The 20,333-nt window shown below is 38.5% G+C and overlaps 1 protein-coding gene across 5 annotated transcripts in view; it reads right to left on the bottom strand.

Moving 5' to 3' along the window:
• The window catches only part of ADCYAP1R1 (ADCYAP receptor type I), a 149,010-nt gene that overhangs the window by 56,539 nt on the left and 72,138 nt on the right, over positions 1-20,333 (bottom strand). For all 5 annotated transcript variants that reach the window (XM_052807956.1, XM_052807960.1, XM_052807979.1 and 2 more), the window contains exon 4: positions 2,720-2,827. In XM_052807956.1, coding sequence (XP_052663916.1) covers positions 2,720-2,827 — 108 coding nt within the window. The remainder of the gene's footprint in view (positions 1-2,719; positions 2,828-20,333) is intronic.

Genomic DNA, 20,333 nt, shown 5'->3' with positions numbered 1-20,333 from the left:
AGCTCTTCAAGGAATTAGTCAATAGGAGCCCCTGGGAAGCTGCCCCCAGGGACAAGGGAACAGAACAGAGCTGGCAGATTTTTAAGAATGCTTTCCATAGACTGCAAGAGCTCTTGATCCCCAGGTGTAAAAATCAGGAAAGGAAGGCAAGAAACTGGCATGGCTGAGTCAAGACCTGCTGGTCAGACTAAAAGGCAAGAAGGAAATTCACAGGCAGTGGAAGGAGGGACAGGTATCCTGGGAAGACTATAGGGACGCTGCCTGATTTTGTAGGGATGGAGTCAGGAAGGCATATCCCTGAGCATTGCATCCAAAACATGCAGGGAGAGAGAGAAAAGTGTTATGTTATGTTACCATGTGTTAGCATATTGTAGCTTGAGGGTGTGTAGGGGGTGTAAGTTACAAGTCACTGAAAAGGAGGGTTTGTAATGGAAATTCAGACAGGTGCTGTCTTGAGCAACAGGCCTCCTGCAGTTATTTCAGAAGATAACAATACATCAGCCATCTGCTGATGCGCAATAAATAACATAAAAGTATTTTGCCTATGGGATGCAAGCATCACTGATAACTGGGGAGTGAAAACTTTTGGTTGAGTGTATAACCTGCGCAAAGGATGACCAAAATTGGCTTAACAATCAGGCTCACAAGTAGTCAACAAAAATTGATTGCAAAACCATGGAGAATTGAGAAAAAAAAAAAAAAACCCACACCCCAAAACACCCACCAAACTGAAAGATGGAAAAATATTACCTTACCTATGCTGGACACAAACCCTACTGGATGCTGACATGTTGTTTTTTCTATTATCACTATATGCGGATGGCTTAGTATGTGCCATTGTACCCACCAAGTCAATACTGAACAAATATCACAGCAGTAAAGATTATGTTTAATTATACTGGCTATAATTAAAGCACATAGAATTACAGCAGTGATTATATTTTTATACCTCATAATTTAAAGAGGGACTTATCTTTCCCCGTTCAAAAATTAGTTGCCTAGTTTAAGTGAATTGCCCTTAGTACTTGCTGGATAAAGAGAGGTATCTCCAAGGTATGATTCACTTCATGTCTCTTGGAATAACATAATTTGCCTTCTGTGGGTCTCTTTCTCTCCACTGACTACAGATGGAGTCTAGAGGACTCATATAAAGAAAAATCTCAAGTTTCGTATGGGTAAGTTTAGATGATCATCCTTAAATTCCTTTCTATTTCACAAGAGCATTGGCACTTGCTTCAGTGTCTGGATGAGTTCAGGTAGATGGATTTAAAGGTGAGGATTTCAGTGTTTCTGGAGCTGTGTATGAAACACTGTCTCCCACAAATTCTGCTCTGTGTGTGGTAACACAGAGAAGGTGGATTCTGGACTCAAGACTGTAAATGAATTATTCATTGGTAAAATAATTTTAGGGAAAAAGGATCCTGGGGGACAATGATGAACTTGTTTCTCAATGGACAGTGCTAATTAAGTGATCTGCAGTAGCCTAGATGGGTGCTGGGAGGAGATGGACAATACTGTGTTAAGTATCAGCAAAGGCTTGTTGTTAGATAACATAGGTGGGAGGACTTAGACTCTCTCAGTCATCTAGCTGGGAAGATAATTTCATGGAATCATGAAAAAAATAAAAAAGGAATTCAAGATAACACCTAATCTATCTATATATCTGCTGTGAACAATTTAATAGATATTTCCTCCTGTCTACACACTTTTATTTTTACCTGGCAAATTTTCATGCATTTCAAAGGTTAAAAAAATTGAGAAAGCGCAAGGAGGTTTTTGGTATCATGCAAACTGTAGCTTGCACGGAGACGCTTACCATTAAAAAGCACTAGGTAATATTAATAACTATGTCAAATAGTTAGTATTACCACTACTAAGATAGGTTCTCCTTTTAATAGCAACTCATTTGGGAGCAGCAGCTGGGTTGTATAAGGATTGAAGTGGGGTCTCATAGGATTTGGTTACCAACCATGGTGAGTGCATGGGACTTTTGGTCCAAGCTTAAGGTGGTAACAGAAAGAGAGAAAAGAGAAAATGCACCAGCCTAGCTGACCATCTGCAGTATTTTTTGCAAGACGAGGGACAATTTTGTTAGGCAGCAATGCATGTTGGAAGCAGAAACAGCCCAATTTCCAATTTTTCATTTGCTTGTTTGGTTGCTGATGCCAGCTGCAAGGGGCAGAAGGATGGTGAGGTCTCATTTCTACAGACCACAAAAAGGCAGGAATCTTTAATTCCCACTGACTCTTCCCTGGACTCCCCACATGAGAACACCTCACATTGGTCATCTCATGCCTATGTTCTCCTTAAGCATGAGCGGAATCCACTCTGAGTTTTAGTCTTTTCTAAAATAGGTTTGAATTGTGATGATTAGTTATTGAAGACCCAAACAGTTTCAGGTCTCATTGATTTCAGTGGAGACCCAAGGGCAGAACATCCCCTTTAGCAATTAAAGTTGGTGATATTTTCATCTTGTACAGTCTGTGAAGGCTTTTTTCACACATTCCCTCCTACCCCTGCACGTGTGCGCGCACACACACACACATATCTACACACAAACATCCTGGTTTTCTACAGTATTTTTTAAACTGAAGCCCAAATCCAGACTACTGAAGTTTTAGATTTCCCTTTATACTGAGTATGTAAATGAGGTTTTACACTCATGCTGGCCATGCAGCTTTATCAGACAGAAGCAAAGAACAAAGAGAAAATACTTTACCGTCTTCAGAGATGATAAATCTGAACAGTGCAGGACACTTGACGAAGACGATTTCACCCACACTTGCAGGTTTCCAACATGTAATATTGTCCCACATTCCTGGGCAACCTATAGAAGAGAAGGAGGGATAAAATACATTAGTGGTGGAAACCCATTCCTTTCTTCACACTGTTATTGTGTTTTATAGTTGGTTCTTTCTTCTATCCATGAAAATGCGCTCGTTTAGAATAATAAACAGTATCATTTTCTAATAAGCTTTCCCTAGAATAAAAAAATTTTCATTCATAGGAATAGCATAAAATATGTAGTTGCATGGCACAATAGTGGCCAGACTCTACCCTCACAGAAGATGACATTTTAGTCCCAGTTAAATCACTCCAACATATACCAGAAACTAATTTTCCCTTGAGCATGAAATCTGCTGCCATTTAGTTATCTTTCAGTACTGCTGGGTTAAATCTTTTTTGTTTATGGATCACATCTTTGATTTAAGTTCTATAAATTTCTGTTGGCTCTAATCCTTGTCAAAGGATGGGTATTGGCACATTTTGGAATTTGACCCAGGGAGATGACTGGAAACTGAAAAACAGATTCTGCTTCATCCTACAGCCAGTTTTGTGGATATGTGAGGGAGGGAAGCTCACCTCTTTCATGCTGTTTATTTTCTTAAAAAAATATTGGGAATGGAAATATCCTTCCTCAGTAAAGAACTGTTGTAATATCATTCACTATCTTTACTGCAGGCTTTTACGCTAGAGAATATAAACTCACAATGCCAAAAGGATGATTTTGACCCCTAATGATTACTTGCATAAACTAAAGACAGAATCAGGCATTTAACTAACTGTTCAGAGACTAGGCTTCAAGTAACAAGCTTGGAACTAAAGATCTAAGCCGGAAAGAACCAACCTCCTGTTACATGCATGTAGAAAGAGGAGGTGATGAGATTGTGGATGGGAGTTGTCTTCTCTTAGGATATAGGAAAAAGTCAGGTCCCATGTGCTATTGTAAGTACAAAAAAGGAGCCCAGCCCCTGCTTCTTTCTGATCACTGTGTCAGAGACATGACAAACTATGACTGGCTTCCAAGAAGCATAATAGCCCTCCTGTAATTCTGTGAACCACTACCTTACTAGCTCATAAACCTAGAAGACTTACCCAGTGTACAGAAGAACTCAGAGCAATCTCTCGAATTTCCTATTAATGTTTTAAAAAATGACTTTTAGTGAAAGAATCGCGAATGGGAATCTTCTTCTACCTCAGCAGGAAAAGAAAGAAAACCTAAATATAAACATCTCCACTACTTATTTGCATTCAATGTTGGGATCAAGCATATAATTTTATCAACTATTAAAAGCTGCAAGCTACATGATTTTCTAAGTGGTTTTCAATTAATATGCTCTCTCTTTGACTATGTGCCAAGAAAAATAAGATCTTCAGTAAAAACAGATAATACTTCAAAGTGTCATACTTTCAGACTGGCACAAGTACAATATGATGAGGTATGGGTTATCAACTTGTAAAAACAGTGTAAAAACAGCTTTATCAACTTTGGTGATAGTAGCAGATTTCCATCAGTGGAGAATGTATCCTCACAGGGCTGGAATTAGTGTATTTTTTTCCTTCAGCTTCAGTGGCAAGGAATCAAACCCTATCTTTTCCTCACAAAAATATAAGCCAGATACTACCATGTGTGGTGCATAGGGCAGTTCTGAGTGATAAAGTGTTTGAAGAATTAGGTCAGTGTCAAACAACACTGTTACGATGTTACAATGATGGCATATGCTAAGCAGTTGACAATCATTCTTTCAAATCAAAGGATGCATCATCAGATTACATAACATAAATTAATAACCATGTAAAATCCTGACCCTATTAGATAAAAATCCCTCAGCTTTGCCAGACCCACCAAAATACTATATTACTGCAAAAATGCTCATTAAATCATCGCAGAAGCTGGAAAAAAGGAATCCTTTTCATTTGCCCCTCCTTCTCTCTTTTCTTCACTCCTGTGCCAGGTTGTTTCCTTTACTAGATGAGGATGTCTTTGTATGAGTGGTGTGATTCACTAGAACATCTCCAAAAGGCTCAAGGGATGGGGTTTGAAAAGTTTTGTGATATGGTTAGCGTACCGAAGATGGAAATCAAGATCACATTGAGCACTATTAGATTTTATTGTCTTTGATAGCTAGCGTCAGTCCACGCAGTAGGGACTGTGTTTACCATGTAACTCTGAAGACATGTAGTAATGGGTTTGTGGTTCACTGATGTATGGCACTCTGTACAAAAGTAAAGGATACGTTAAAGAGATATTTGCTTACAAGAGGTGTTAGAGACGATCAAAATGGCTAATGAGATCTTCTGAGAACCACCTGCTAGCCTTGCTTGCTTAAATTAAATGAGTTTGATAGGAATAGGGAAAGCTTTCTTATTTCTTATTATTACTTCAATATCAGTTGTCTTCCAAATGCTGGGATAGCAATAGATACTGCAAACCAACCTAGAGAAATGCAAGGAAATCCCCATACTGCAGAAAAGAAAGTGTAGACACGGAATAAATATTGCATAGCACTATGTATTAAATTAAGTTATACCAGGTGGCTGTTTTTGTGGTAATATCATGCAGAGCTAAAAAATAGCTCCATTTAAAAAGACACTATAAGTTCATTGTGCTAGAAATCACTGATGTGCTGACATTGGATGAGAGGGAGAGAGAGGCATAGAGTGAAGTGATTTGCCTTAGTTACTAAAATAGGTGAGTGATGGAGATTGGAAAGAACACTACTGCTGAGAATGTTGCCTGATGCTGCCTGGAAAAGCATATTTGAAACAAACAATTTAGAAGAGCAAAGAAAAGGATGACAAAAAATTCAAATGGAATAAAGGCCAGCGTGCACAATCCCCTTACATTTGTAAACCATGATACAGCCAGCAACTGCCGCTGGGTGAAATCTGCCCACGGAAATCAATGTGACTTGAGTGTGAAACTGCACAGCAGTGATCTCCTCTGGCACTGACGCTATGTCTCCATTGCCGTGTCACGTAGGGATGCCCAAACTAGTTTTGAAAGAGGTAGCTCAAGTACTGCAAGCAGCAAGGTGCAGCTTCAAGTGGGCAAATTTTCCTGCTTCTTAACATGTTAGAAATCAGTAACAATAAGAAATGGTTTTAAAGAGTAAGATTTCATGTGGGCTGGAGTGGGGGAAAAAAACCCCAAAGGTGGTCTTGCTAATGGGTGGTCTTGAAAACAAGGCACCGTGCAGAAAGCACAAATCCTGCCTTTCTTTCCCAAGTCTGCACTACAACCTGCAGACTGAAATTCATGTTTGGTAAACATTGTGGGTTTCATCTTAGCTAACATAAGTGGTATAAAGCTTGGCATCTGGTCTTGAGTAAGTACTTATGTCCTCTTCATAGCGTGGGCAGAAGAGTGCTTCATCTTATTCAGCTAGTTACCTCTTCTTCGGTGGGATGGATGATCCTTTGGGAGCCCCTTTCCTTGTCACTGACTTTTGAGGAAACACAAAGTGATCATTCAAATATAGGATTAGTCAGGATTGGTTTAACTTCAGATAGCTAAGACTTACCCTTTTTACCCTATACAGCTAAGCAAAGTTGCCTCTATAGTTCATGGAGAGAGACTTTCCAGATAGATAGGGAAAATCCCATTCTAAGGTGGTGAATCACCCTGTAAAGTCTACTTCCATCTCTCCACTGACTACGCTCAGTAGAATAAGGCTAAGAACTAGCTTAGCCCAGACAGCTGCTTATTAAATGGTTGAAGCTTGTATTGCCCATCGGGTCTATGTGATGTTTTGGAGTAGAGCTGAACCAGCTCTCCCCTCTGGGCAGAGGGCTAACCAGTGGCTATGGAGCCTCCCTTAGCCATTTTCCGACCCTGAGCGAAGGATTCCAGCTGAGGGTTGGGACATGTTACTGGAGGCTGTGAACAATGTCAGTATACCTGTATAGCTCCTGAGCAATTCAAACCACAGGCAAACCACAGTGGTTGATTATGAAAATCCCTTACGTGATCAATCCCTACATCTCTGTCTCAAGCTTCTTTGTGTAAAAGTGAGATAAACCCCATGTTTAGACTGTAAGCTTCCTGTGGCTGGATCCACCTTGTACTGTTCTTGTGAAATGCACCTCAAAAAACAGAGTCCTGATTTCAGCTGAAGCACAACATGGATTCTTTATGAATTTCATATGAAGCCCACGACACCTAAGTTTAAATTTACTACTGTTGAAGCTGACGGGGGTGCCTCCTATACCTAAGGATGGATCTGACTTGCAGCCACTGAAAAAGAACAGCTCTTTCAGAGAAAGGCCGAATTCCATAACAAGGAGGAAACTATGGATATTTATCATTGCAGAATCTTCTGATGAATTTTTAAAATTATACCTAACAATAAAACCATTCTAGTCATCCTCCTTTCGTGAAGGTTCACACAAGCCTTGTTCCCATCCTTTGCTTCAAATTAAGCCTCTCAGAGCAAAACACTTTCTCTCTAACCTGCTAGTCCTGGCAGCTGAAAGGCTCCCCTCTTACCTGAAATGTCTGGACAAGCACCAAGAGAAAAAAAAAAAAAAACAAAACCAAACAAACCAAGCCATACTGGTAGAATAGCAGTGATGAAGAGCAATTCTGAAATTGCTTATGGTCCCTATCTTTTTTTTCTCCTGTCTAGGGCTGTCTTGAGAGTCCCAGATCTGATGGTGGCTAGATATAAAACCAGATTTTAGGCAGCCCCATAGCTGAAGTTCACTGAGTTCAGGGAATGGACCTCTCTTTAAATCCACAGAGAATAGAGCCTATTATCTTCCATCAACATGGAGTCACTGTGTCACCAGGACTATGTACAAACTGTTCTTTTTCTATAGATTTGTATCCTATTTTCTCATAGTGCCTCTACTGCAATACTCTCATTTACACTCTCTGTACTTAAATACTCTTAACAGTACCCACAACATCCTCCCATGTCCTTCTCCTGTCCGTAGTGTAACATGCCTCCTTCTCATCACTGCTAACTTTTTGGCAAAGGAAGGTGCAAAAGCAGAGACGTGTTTTTTGGATGGCAAGACCCTGTGTGCTAATTCATTGCTCACTCTTTCACTCTTCTTAATAAAGTGGATTAGTCCTACCTGTACCCCTGTCCATGACAATAATTATTTTGACAACTTTCTTGTACTCAGCACACTGTTTTCACAAAATATACAGGAATTTGCAGCTTTAAGACTAGTGCACCTCTGTCAAATGTTGCTGACTTTATTCAGAGGACTCAAAATTATTGGGTGAGGGAGGGGAGTGAAAAAGGGAGTGACGGGACAATGGACAAAGGGATTTATGGATTCATACACAGAAGGGAATAGACAAGAATTCGCATAAAATTTGTTTCCTTAGGAAATCAAGAAAGAATGTAAATATATAAATGTTAGACTTCCATATTTTTCATGTATGGAAATAAAGGCTTGAGATGAAAATCCATCCTTTTGGCTTACAGCATTCAGTTTGATTTTCAGTTCGTCTCCTCATTTATTAGTTTAAAATATCACCTTCAAGGTCATATTGCCTTCAGGAGAGTAATATCAAAGGAAATGTAATGTTACAAGCCAGCATATTAAACTGAATTATGTGACGCACAATAACTTTTAAAGGGCATACTACATATATAGCCTTCCAGAGAGAGAGGAATATAAGATAGGTCCTATCTGTTCTTTCATAAATCTAGGTAAATACCAAAATAAATAAAGGCTTAAGTGAGGCCTGGGTATAGGGCCTAGATTTTCAAAAGTAATTGACATTTCAAAGTAAAAGTATCTTATAGGAGCTCCTACTACAGAAATGGTGGTTCTGTAGATGTTTCGAGTTGGGAAGCAAACTTATAACACTCAGATTCAATAGTCTCTTTTGAAAGTCCAGGCCATAAGAGAGTAGAAAAGAAACATCAACTGAAATTCCAGAGTAAGTTATAAAAGGAGGAAAAAAACACAAAGGGGAAAAAACACTAATGGAAGACATTCTATGTTGGAAAAGAGAATACTAGATCATGCATAAGGAAAAAGAAAAGTTATTCCTTCCTTAAAATATCTTATATGCAAAGCAGGCATGAAAGACTAAGCACAAGGGGAAGCTGAGCAGAGAAAACGAAAGGGTTTTTCCTTCCCAGTTCTGTTCCTCATAGATTTTGGAATTATTTGAACAAAGTCTATTTATTCTTTCAGCATATGTCATCTGGACCAGCTATTACACTAAGAATTTGTTCCTCTATCCAAATTTTGCTACTGCTGCACCGAGCTGCTCCTTGCATTGTCTAACATGGAATTCATTCACCTTAATGGTATAAACATTATATACATAAATCTGAGCTAAGTTCTACATTTCTTTTACAGTGCATGAAGAAAAACAGACACCTCCGGAGGGCACTGCCAGAGGGTTTCTAAGATAAATTATCCTCTGGAGATGAGTATTTTCCTCCACTGATTAGAAAAGGCACCAAGAGAAAGCCTAATCTTAGGCTTAAACCAGCTGGAATCAGAGCAGAGGAATTCTGCATGTATAGTCAAAGTGACTCAGCTAGGGCTGTATGTGAAGAAAAATAAACTGTGGTCAAACTTACCAACAGTTGGCCTACCTTAATATTTTCCATTACCTTTCTCTAGATAACTGCTGTCCCTGGTATAAAGTTATGCAACACTATATTATGAGTATTTAGAATCCATTTTTTATGTAATGATAATTATATAAAACACGAGAGCATTTTGCACTGGTACACCATTATCATTAAAGTGAGTTGTTTTACAGGATGACATTTTCAGAGATCTAAGATGTACTAAGTGCAGCACTGTTTTCAAAGAACTATTAAAAACATCAGCTTAATATATGAAAGAGAACATTGGAAAAAATGATTTGAGATATTTCACTTCCTATGTACGAAGTTAATCCTAGATTATGTTAAAAACTAAAAGTGAAAGAAACAGAAACAGTAGTTTTTCTTTGATTGGAATGGTGGGGTTTATAGCATAAGAGAAGAAAAAGATAAGATGAAGATAGCAGGCTTTAGCTCTCAAAATATTAGGTGCGTATGCTTTGCCTTTGTCAAACATAAATTGTATATTTTAGAACTGAGCGCTAGTCTTTTTTAACAAAGTTCAACAGAGAGGATTTCACCTGGCTTGGATGTTCTGCATCACTGAAGCACCTTGGTTCAACTTCTGACCACCTAAGGACTGAGCCACACAAATTATAAATTAGAACTCTATCCTTATTCCTACTATTTTGGTGGGGGGAAAAAAGTAGATACAAATACATACAGAAGTCACTGTTTTACCATGACCTGTCTCAAAGGTGAAAAGAGAATGAAGATCTCATTTATGCAAAAATCCAACCATTAGAACTAATCTTGAGGGTGAAAGGTTCTTGTCTAGGTCTCATGTGAAACACACCTCAAAAGGAAGGGTTAATACCAAATTATTATTTTTTTCCTTGAACATTTTATATATGGCAAAGATCAGCCTTTAAATGACAGGAGCTGTTATCTATAATTAGAGAGGAATAAGCCTTTTTTCTTCTTTTAAAGCTGTTTAATTCTTTACAATCACAGCATATTTATTCTAAGCTTGAACTTATTTCTGCTCTTGCATTGTTACCTGCTAAGAAAACCTCATCCAAGAAAATGTCCAGAATCCTTTAAATGCTGCCAACCAAATGGCCTTAGGTGAGCTTTGGAAAGTTTTAAAGGGAAACTTCAGTTTGGCAAAATCTTTGGAACACTTCTTTGTCTAATTATACAGAAGAGTAGAAAGCCAATAATCTGGGAAATGGAGAGGTGTGTTTTTTTAAAAAAACTTTCTTTAAATATAATAAAAAGGATTGGTTATTCATCTACGAGAGAGTCACCAGTTTGCTGTTCTGGAGGTAGAGAGACTCTGTGAAATCGCTAAAAAAAATGGGAGATTTTATTCCAACACTGCTGGAGGACAGAATGAGACTTAGAAGCTGCCAGAACCTGAGCCAGTGCCAAGCTCGCCAGCTGCAGATAATCTGGCATCACTCAGGCCATGTGTTATGTGAGATCATGGGGTACTGCTGGAGGTAGCCTTGCCTGGCAGCAGCCCGTACCCCTCTCTTTTATTGCTGGTGGCAGCCGAAATGACTGTCATCATCCTACCCCCCCGCCACGCCACTCTGACTCACTTCCCTCGCTTCTTAGGAGAAGTGGTCATGCACTTTTCTTTATCAACTCTATCTTCCATTAATTCTCCAAGCCGAGAGAGAGGGGAAAAGGGAGGTTCTTCCACCAGTGCCTAGCACGCTTTTCATACATCACAGTGCTACAAATTTTAATCCTTAAATGGCTGGGCTCACAGTAATTTCTGGGAAGAGCATAGTAAAAATACTGGCTGACGTTTGCAGAGTAAAGACAGAGTTTGAGAAGAAAGCAATAGAGTAAGAACCAGAAAGATGTGTTCCTCTTCCACAAAGGCTGACCTTCCTCTGTCAGATCCTACCCAAATGAAGCCTCCCCTTTACATGCACAACCTACCCATAAAAAGTGATTTACTAAAGACAACACAGTGGAGCACTATCAGCTGTGTCTTACCTTTTTGAATAGTTTCAATTAACAATATTAACTAAGCCTACAAATGGTTTTGGTGATGGAGGAGCTGGATAGATATAAATACATATTATATATTTTTATATATAATATATATAAAAATTTATATATAATATGTTTTTTCCCCACAAGTATTAAGGCTCCTCAGCAAATGCTGGCTTTCAACAAGGGCTGTAGGTAAGGAACCTTTCCAAGCTGTACAGTTCATTGCCACTTTTGCCACCCATGGAGAGTAGTGATATTTGGCCCATTATGAGATTTGTGGGCCTGTGAAGAAGAAATCTGTAAAGATCACTAAGATAACTAGTTACCATGGATACAGAGAAAGTTGAAATATTTTCAGCATGTCTTTTTGGTGTTTTGGAGTCTGCATTCCTTTGAAAATTGAGAGAGGATTTAGTTGCATGGAAGAAGATGAGAAGAAGATTTAGTAGCAGGTCTCTTGAGCATTGAGGTTTCCCAGTAATAAATTCAGGGCTTCAAATCTGTTCTGTCACAAAAGAAAAAAATGATAACATATTCCTTTGATTTGTTAGTTTCTAACTAATCTCACAACAGCACTGAAGCGGGACTAAAATGGGACACAAAGCTTGAATCAGTCTCTGGGTATGGGGTTACAATTCAATCCTAAAAAATCCCAACGTAGTAGAACAGGATTTTCAATAGGACTTATTCAGGCAAAGCCTGAGGTCAACAGTTGCCTAGTCAATAAAATTTGTCAGGAATTGCGACTTGTTTCTTAAAGGATAAGTTGACCAATCAAAACAGACAGACATTAAACAACTGAAAATAACAACTGACCTCAAGTCTATATGACTGATAATTTCAGAACTTATATTAAATTCTGTTACACATATATTAAGTTCCCTCAAAGGAATTTACAAATTATCATTATTTAGGTTTCATGGTAGCTCTGAGGGTGAGAAGGTTTTCTGCTCTTTTTACAGCTGGAAAACTAAACAAAACAAACATTAACATTGAAAGCTAAACACTCTCCAGAGCAAGAGTTATAACAGAGCTCAGAAGCAAGCTGCCCTTTCATATTCAGACTCAGAGGAAGACCTGTCCTCCTCACTCTTGCTTTTCTATTGTTTATAAATAGTTATCTCTGTGGAAAAGGCACATCTGTAGTAGAAGACAACTTCTAACAGATCTTGGGCCAAATTCATTCCTGATGTAACCACAGTGACGCCAATATGGATACTCTTGAGAGGCATTTATTTCTTATTTACTCCTTCAAATCTTCTGAGAATGAGAAATGACTGAATTAAATAACTTAATTTCTTCCAGTGTGCAAATTCCATAACCTCTCCTGGAAATTGTTCTAGTGGTGACTCAAGCAATTCCTTATTAGAATCCATGGAACCTTATGATCTAGTGGATGAAACAAAGGAAATAAATACATGACAAAAAGCCAGTTCAGACTTTGGTAAGAGGCACGTTGACACATTGCATTTCATACTCTTGAACAGGAAGACAGAAGCTGTATTTTGTTCAAGGTTTTGGAGTAACTGAAAAAGAAATCTTGAAGCAAAGATGTGATTCAATAACGATGTCAGAGTTTAACAAAGCCCGTCTCTTGTTTCATATTGAACTTCTCTGGCTACCTGGAATGTATTCAAAGAGTAGAAAAAATAACACCGAAAATTAAATGCAATCCAGCCTCACAAGGATTTGCATACACCTGGAAAATTTTGGTCAGTATCAAAGAGCCTAAAGGAAATGACATTACTATTCAGTAAGTTCCCAGCTACTAGATGCCTTCATGTCAAAAGTAAAGATATATAAAGATATATGCCTTGATCTGGGCAGGTTACAAACTGAACTCTAGTGAAAAGGCAATGTATCAATAGATGAAAAGGGAGGTAGAGTGCCTGATGAAGAAGGACAAAGGAGGTGCTAGTGAAGCATGGAGAACTATCATGATCATTCGTCTGGTAATGAAGAGCGGATGCTTTCTCTTTTTTTTTTCACTTTTTTTTTTTTTTTCCCCTGGAAAAATTTTTTTTTGCAGAGAGAGAAGGGGAAGAAATGGAATGGAATGTGGACTGGGAAGGAACCACCAGTGCCATCACACCCAGACCAGCACTATCAGCAGCAAGCAGAGGCCATATAAATTTAATCCAGAAAAAGTAAATGTGTGCATACTGCTTACAACTCTATATTGTGTGAGCGACAAAGTACAAAATCTCCCAACAGCCTATAGTAAAATACAAAAAACTAAAACCCATAAACATCATAATGAGACATAGGAAGAGGTCAGAAGTATTTCCGATGTTTAGATACATGAAACATATTAGGTGAAAATGCCCAGAAAACCGTGGGAATTGGACACAGGAAGGCCCAAAATTACAGTGGTGGAAATGCAAAATCTGAACTGCTAGAGACAAGATAATTCCCCTTTGCTTGCCTTTAGATCAGAACAAGTATGGTGGATCTGGGGGTTTTTTTTGTCTAAAGGTTGAAAGGATACAGGAAGAAATGGGAAGTAGTCATTAGAGAGTGCTGAAGCTGCCATCACTACTTGACGATTTATGGTAGAGGACCAGTAACATCAGTAACACATAGAGATATTCAGCAAACCTCCAACACTGCTGGTTTAGTCCCTATTGCCATAAAAGCCATTACAGTAGTCATTGCAGGAAGTGGTATTTGGGGAAGAATGTGGGGTTTAACCATATTTGGGAAAAAAGTGTCTGCAGATCCTCATTTTCCTTTGGCTTACTCCTGTAAATGAGGCTTTAATTCCAACAAAGTCAATGAGTTTCTCCATGTATAAAGCTGCTGTAAGTGAGAGATTAATTGGTTTAGAGAATTTAGAGATGAGTTAGAAAAGAAACATGAAAATGAATTAAGTATATTATTCCTCCTCCCTCTCTTCTTACTAGAAAAGGTTAAAGACCTAGTAGGAAGATAAATTGTTCTGTGGTGTTGCTCACAAATACGTGTGGGCAGGTAATTACACTCCCATCTGAAGTAATAAATAACTATGAAAATTTGCATACATATAATCAATACTCTTTCACTCGTGGTATTTATTGGAATGTGGAATAATTATGGAAAAGCAGAAAATAAACCTAAAGGGACCTGGGGAGGTCAAAGAGATTATTCACTGCACCCAGGCAAAATAAACCATAATTAAAATATCTAAAAGGAAGTTGGGAGTTCTCATTGTCTGCAACATTCTTATTAGCTGGACAAAGGATGAGAAAAGTACCTTACAGGGCACAATTCTGCATGCTTGAGTTACAGAGTAAAGGTCCAGAAACTTCTTTATGTTTCAGTCATTTGATAATTTTTGACTTGCAGGGATTGTGATAGCATCAGTGTCATATATAAAGATGGTAACAAATTTCTTCATGATTTTCTGAGAATGAACAGAAGTCATATTACTTAGCAGATATAAAATTAGCCCCTACTGTAAGACCCAGTTAGATGTAGAAATTATTTATAGGTATAGGTATGTACTTTACAGGTATAGAGAATAGATATATATTTACACATATCCTCAGATAGATTACTCTGTCCATAGACTAACTGTTTAGGGTATGTGTAGAAGAAAAATTAGAAAGTGCACAAAAAATGCTCCATTTGTAACCCAAGCGAGAAATCTTATTCATGTCAACAGGAATGATCAGCTATTGTAATCATACCATTTAAATTTTTTATCGGTTCTCAATCCAGAAGAATAATGGGAAACAAATCAGTGATTCTGGTATATCCTGTATGAAGACAATTATGAAATAGTTCTACCGACTGGGAGTACTGCATGTAATTCTGTTCTAGCTTATTCAATTATGATAACAATGGGTTCTGTTTTAAGTAGTTTGCAGGTTAGCAGAGACAAGGTAGAATTATAATAGTCATTTGGTTATATGACCAAAAACCTGGAGCTGAGTCAAGTACTTTCATGTCTTGGGAACAAAGATGAGGCATGTTCTCAAAAAGTATACAACAGTCCTTCAGCACATTTTAATTAATTGTTTGTGGTCATTATTTCAGTTTGGCTTTGCTCTTGTCATGTGGTTTGGGCATACTCTTGTTACACACTCTAATAATTGTTTTCTCTCCTAAAGCATTTAATTGTGCATTGATTTCTATTTCAAATAATTTTTTTCACACGGGTCCTGGTTATTCACTCAATATGGATTATTATAACCTTGCCCTTTGTTTTGGTTGTGATTTCTAGCTGCGTTGTTTCACTGTGCTTCCTTTGATTTGTTTTTCTGTAAAGGAAACAAACCAATCAATTCTAGCAACTGTGTGAGCATGAAGTGTATGGCTTGATTATCAAAAGTGCAAGCTGCTATGGAAAAGTAGGTATTCAGGAAGTCTGAATTGGCTTTTAGGGTAATCAGAAAGGCAAGGAAAAGGATCAATAAGAAGAGCACCTCAGGTGCTTGTCCACAAGACTCAACTATCTGCTCTTGAAGGGTGAAAACTGCACCATCTAACTTCAGACATGTGCCTTACCTGGCAAAGCTAGTTGTGTAGGGTTCCCACTTGGTTTACTTAAAAAAAAAAAAAAAAAAGCGCCAGACAATAAAATCATAAATGTGAATTATGGAGAAAGGAAATCCAGGACTGGGAGGTGAAATAGGCAGCTAAACTCTTTGAGATTATGGATATGCCTTGAGTGGGACTCAGCTTGCATATTAAGCCACCTTAATTTAGGTGTTTTAATATGCAAACTGAATGTAAATCTCAGTATCTATCAACTGTACAAGGAGCCTTAGGAGACTAGCCAGCTAATTTAGCCAATAAATTAGATGTCTAACATCCAGTGATGGAATTGTTCCCCAAGGAGACCATTTTCCCCTAAATACAGAGCCCACTACAGTTCTCTTTACTGAAAGAGGTGTTGAAAATGCCTGTTGAATTCCGTGGGCGTTGAGGTTGCAGGTTGACAGCAGCAGAATTACCCCTGGCGAAAGGTGAGAGCCGTGCCTGATGCTGACCGCAGAACCCTCCCCCTGCCGGTTGAGTATTTGCTGCACTTATTTTGTCAAAAGGTTTAGTTTAAGAATTATCAAAACCTTAAAAGTGTGATTTGTTAGTGATCTTTTCACAAAACAAGCTGGTGGAAGCTATAAATATATTATTAGCTGGGAGGTGAGTCTGTTTCGATATTTCCGCATGGCTTGAGGCTCAAAACTACCCTTGTTAAAAGCAAAAGTGCCTCTAAACTACATGTTTACAGTATGGTGCAAGAGGCAGGTAATTACTTTGATTCATCTGTAAATCATTTATTAGACACTATGTATTCATCGAGCTGTAAAAATCATGAGTCTTCAGGGCATCCAGAAGCAAAATTTAGAAATGAAGAGGAAGAAAGGAAGAAAGAAATCTATTTTAACTGAGATCAATCTGAAGTCTGGATGGCAAGTTTTCTAAATTCTATTCCTTTCCAACTATCTTGCGGGGATAATGCACATATTTGAAAACATAAACAAAACCAAAAGCTGGCTTAGAATTGGACTCTAACTTTCAATGTTCTTGTAGATATCAAATGAGGAAAAAACATATCACACATCAATAGGAGAGAAAGTACACTATCCTACTTCTGAAGTATCTGAAATTAACAAATTATCTTAAATTATATATCAAAGATAACCTAGTTGAATCAACTTTTTTCCTCCTTTCTTTTTTTTTTTTTCCTATGGAGGACTCTACATGTCCACTTTAAGCATACATTCTGCTTACAGCTAGCTAATGCGACATTAATTTCACCTTTAGACTTCAGCATGGTATTGCTAATGTGTTCCTGCAACACAGAATAACCTATTTCTGTGGTGGAATTCATATTAGAAAATGAAATCTCAAGCTGGGAAGCATAACAACAGCACAGGCCAAGTTCATTTTTTTCTAGTATAGCATGCAAAATTCAACACATTAAGCTTTATGGCCCCCAAAACAAAACACTTGAGAAGAGTTCTTCTTTGCTTCATTTCTTTTACAAAAGGCTGGAAAACTGCATGAAATTGAGAGATTTTTCCCTTTTTCCTTTCCTGTTCCTTATATTTCACAGGAGGAATTTGGGGAAGGAATTGCACATTTTCTTTTCCTCCCTTTTGCCAGGAGCAAATTACCATGCACATTCTGAGTCAGCAGTGCTGGCTAGCAGCTCATGGGCAAAGCCAAGGATCTCCCTTTCCCCACCCCCATCCTTCCTTGCCCAGAAACTAAAAAAAAAAAAATACAATGAATATTGGGCATGCAGATCCTGCTGCTGTGCTCCTCCAGTGATGGAAGAGGCCGTGAAGTTCAGCAGATACTGCAGGGCTGTCTCCACTTTCTAAATCTCTTCAGCATCCTTCAGAGGAGATCACAATCTGATCCATTGTAATTTGCAACAAAAGAAAGGGCACAGCTTAAGTGTCTAATTAAGCAGAAATATGAAGAACTTTGTGGAAAAAAATAGGGCTTAGTAAGCGCTTAGGGAGTTCATATTTAAGGTGGTATTATACATGTAATTTACTTTGCACTTCTGCTTTTGAAAGTAAGTAAAACTGAGTTATCTAATTTTTGCCATGGTGAGGGGAGTACATCCTAGTAGATGGAGTACTTAATAACTTGTTATAGAACTGTAACTTGCTTGTCTGTCTGAAGATGATTTAACTTACTGTTCTTCAATTTTATTTTGCTGAGGAAAAATCAATATGCAAAACCTGTCAGGAGTCCAATTCAATTGCATGTATTATTGAGTAGGCAGTTTCCTGTGATGAAGTTCTTGGCTTAAGTTTGTAAGGTATATTAAGAAGTGGCGGATGTAGCTCAGAATAAGCTGAAACAAGAAATGAAATAGTACAGCTGGGCAATTTTAGTCGTTGGCCACTTATGTGAGAATATCAGTGCTTGGTGAAGTCTCATAAGTAAAAAAAAATTCACAGAAAAGAACAGGCTAAGAAAACTCTCTCGAGTCTTTGGTCTAACAACACTTGATCAATGACTAGAGCTTCCCAAGTGATCCTACAATACACACAGATACCAAAAGGAGTGATTCTAAAGATACGAAATGTAGTATGTCAGAATGTTCCTCCAGAAGCCCATACACTGGTGAAAAGGAAGTGATTCTTAAGTGTAGAGAAAATCTTCCAATTGAAGTTATTAACAAAAAGCCATTGGATTTTGTTGTAACGCCTTCTTGTTCCCATCACATTTGCTTTTCTCCCACTAGTGGTCTAAGTACAGGCAACCATCCTCATCAACAAAGCAAGCAGTAACTGGCAAATGTGCTTTCCAGAGTGGAATTCAACTGTCCAAGTGCCAACATCTACATTTGAATAGCCCTCAAAATTTTTGTACGAATAGATAGAAATAGGCAGTCCTAGAGAACAATGTCTCTCATCTGAAAGCAGACATTTGAAATAAGTCTGATGAGTCATTCCCTCAAAAAGCCAACTTTTGTCCATTGACTGTGAAGGCAGCTTTGGGACAATAGCTGAGATAAAAATACCTATGGCATAGAAATTTCAAGTTCCATGAGAAAAACTTCATGCCGTCTCACTGCAAAAAAAATCCCTGATAGTGTTCTTATCTTCGTATCAAAGTACAGAAGAATAACGACGGAATTTCAAACAATGTCACCTTCATCACAGGCTCACAAAAGTCCCATTATATCCCAGAAAATAAGGTCCAACCAGTTAACTTCCTGGGCTGTGCCACTGCTAAGCCTGGTAAATCTACCTCTGATGAGAGACTGAATGAAGGATTGAATAGAAACAAAGCAGAAATGGAAGGACCCTGCATGATGCTTGATGACTGACATTGTCATCTCATGCAAATGATGGACTGGGTGACCCCAGTCTCCACGTGTAAGTAAAAGGGGGAGTCTGGCCATGCTTCTCTGCAGCAGGTCCCAGGCTGCAACGTTGCTTCCCATACACACTTCTCTTGGAAAAGCTTTGTGCGTTCTACAAGTTCATAGCCTGTCAGGTGATGCAAAACCAACGTCACACATTATGTCTTTGCTCTAGAGTCTGTGCTTCTTCCCAACACAGAGCCAGAAGAAGGAACAAGGATCCTGTCATTGCCAGCAACAGGAAACATCATTCCATATGGGGAGCTGTTGTGGGATAGACTGGGAACTGGCAGGTGTATTACAGATCCTTCATCATACCACGGTGATAAAACATACCCTTAACACAGCAAGAATCCTACTTTCAGTCTGTATTGGTAGATCCTATTATATTCACTGCCTGGACTTGATGAATTCATTAGCAACAGAAGCCCAGAGTAGAGGAATTAAAGAAAGGAACAACATTTGTATTTTGTCTTTACTAACTATTAGCATATGTACCGGTATCTTTTACATCCTTCTAGGCTTTTATAAGCTCAAGCAGAGATCACAAATTATTGCTGTATTGTCCTTTCCTTGCCTTTGGGTAATTTGACTAATACAACCAAACTCTGTGGATGCGTGTGTGCCGTAATCTTGTAGTTTCTCTGTCAAAAACAACGAAGCATGTCTCTGTTAGCTAGTGCTCAGAATACTTCACTTTAGTAATCTTTTTTTTTTTTTTTATTTGTCTCTACAATCAATGCAGAAAGCTAGGCATTTTTTTCATAGGTTGAGTAACATCCTTCAGCAAACAAACCTTCCTTCATTTTTTTAGAGGACTTTTAGGAAACATGACTGGTTCTCTGAAGATGCCTATCTCTTTCCATCGAGATTCATAGAATCATAGAATCCCAGAATAGTTTGGGTTGGAAGGAACATTTAAAGGTCATCTAGTCCAACCCCCTGCAATGAGCAGGGACATCTTCCACTAGACCAGGTTGCTCAGAGCCCCGTCCAACCTGACCTTGAATGTTTCCAGGGATGGGGCATCCACAATCTCTCCGGGCAACCTGTTCCTGTGTCTCACCACCCTGATTCAGCGAGTCCTACAGGTCTTTAGGTTCAGACTAAGAAACCTAAACACAGATGTCTGTACGCAAACAGAGGTGGGCTTTAGCTGCCTCAGTGCATGTCACTAGGGCCACCTGAGCTATTAG

The sequence above is a fragment of the Harpia harpyja genome, chromosome 1 (assembly GCF_026419915.1).
Source record: "Harpia harpyja isolate bHarHar1 chromosome 1, bHarHar1 primary haplotype, whole genome shotgun sequence".
Taxonomy (NCBI): domain Eukaryota; kingdom Metazoa; phylum Chordata; class Aves; order Accipitriformes; family Accipitridae; genus Harpia; species Harpia harpyja.
This window is presented reverse-complemented; position numbering and strand designations above follow the sequence as displayed.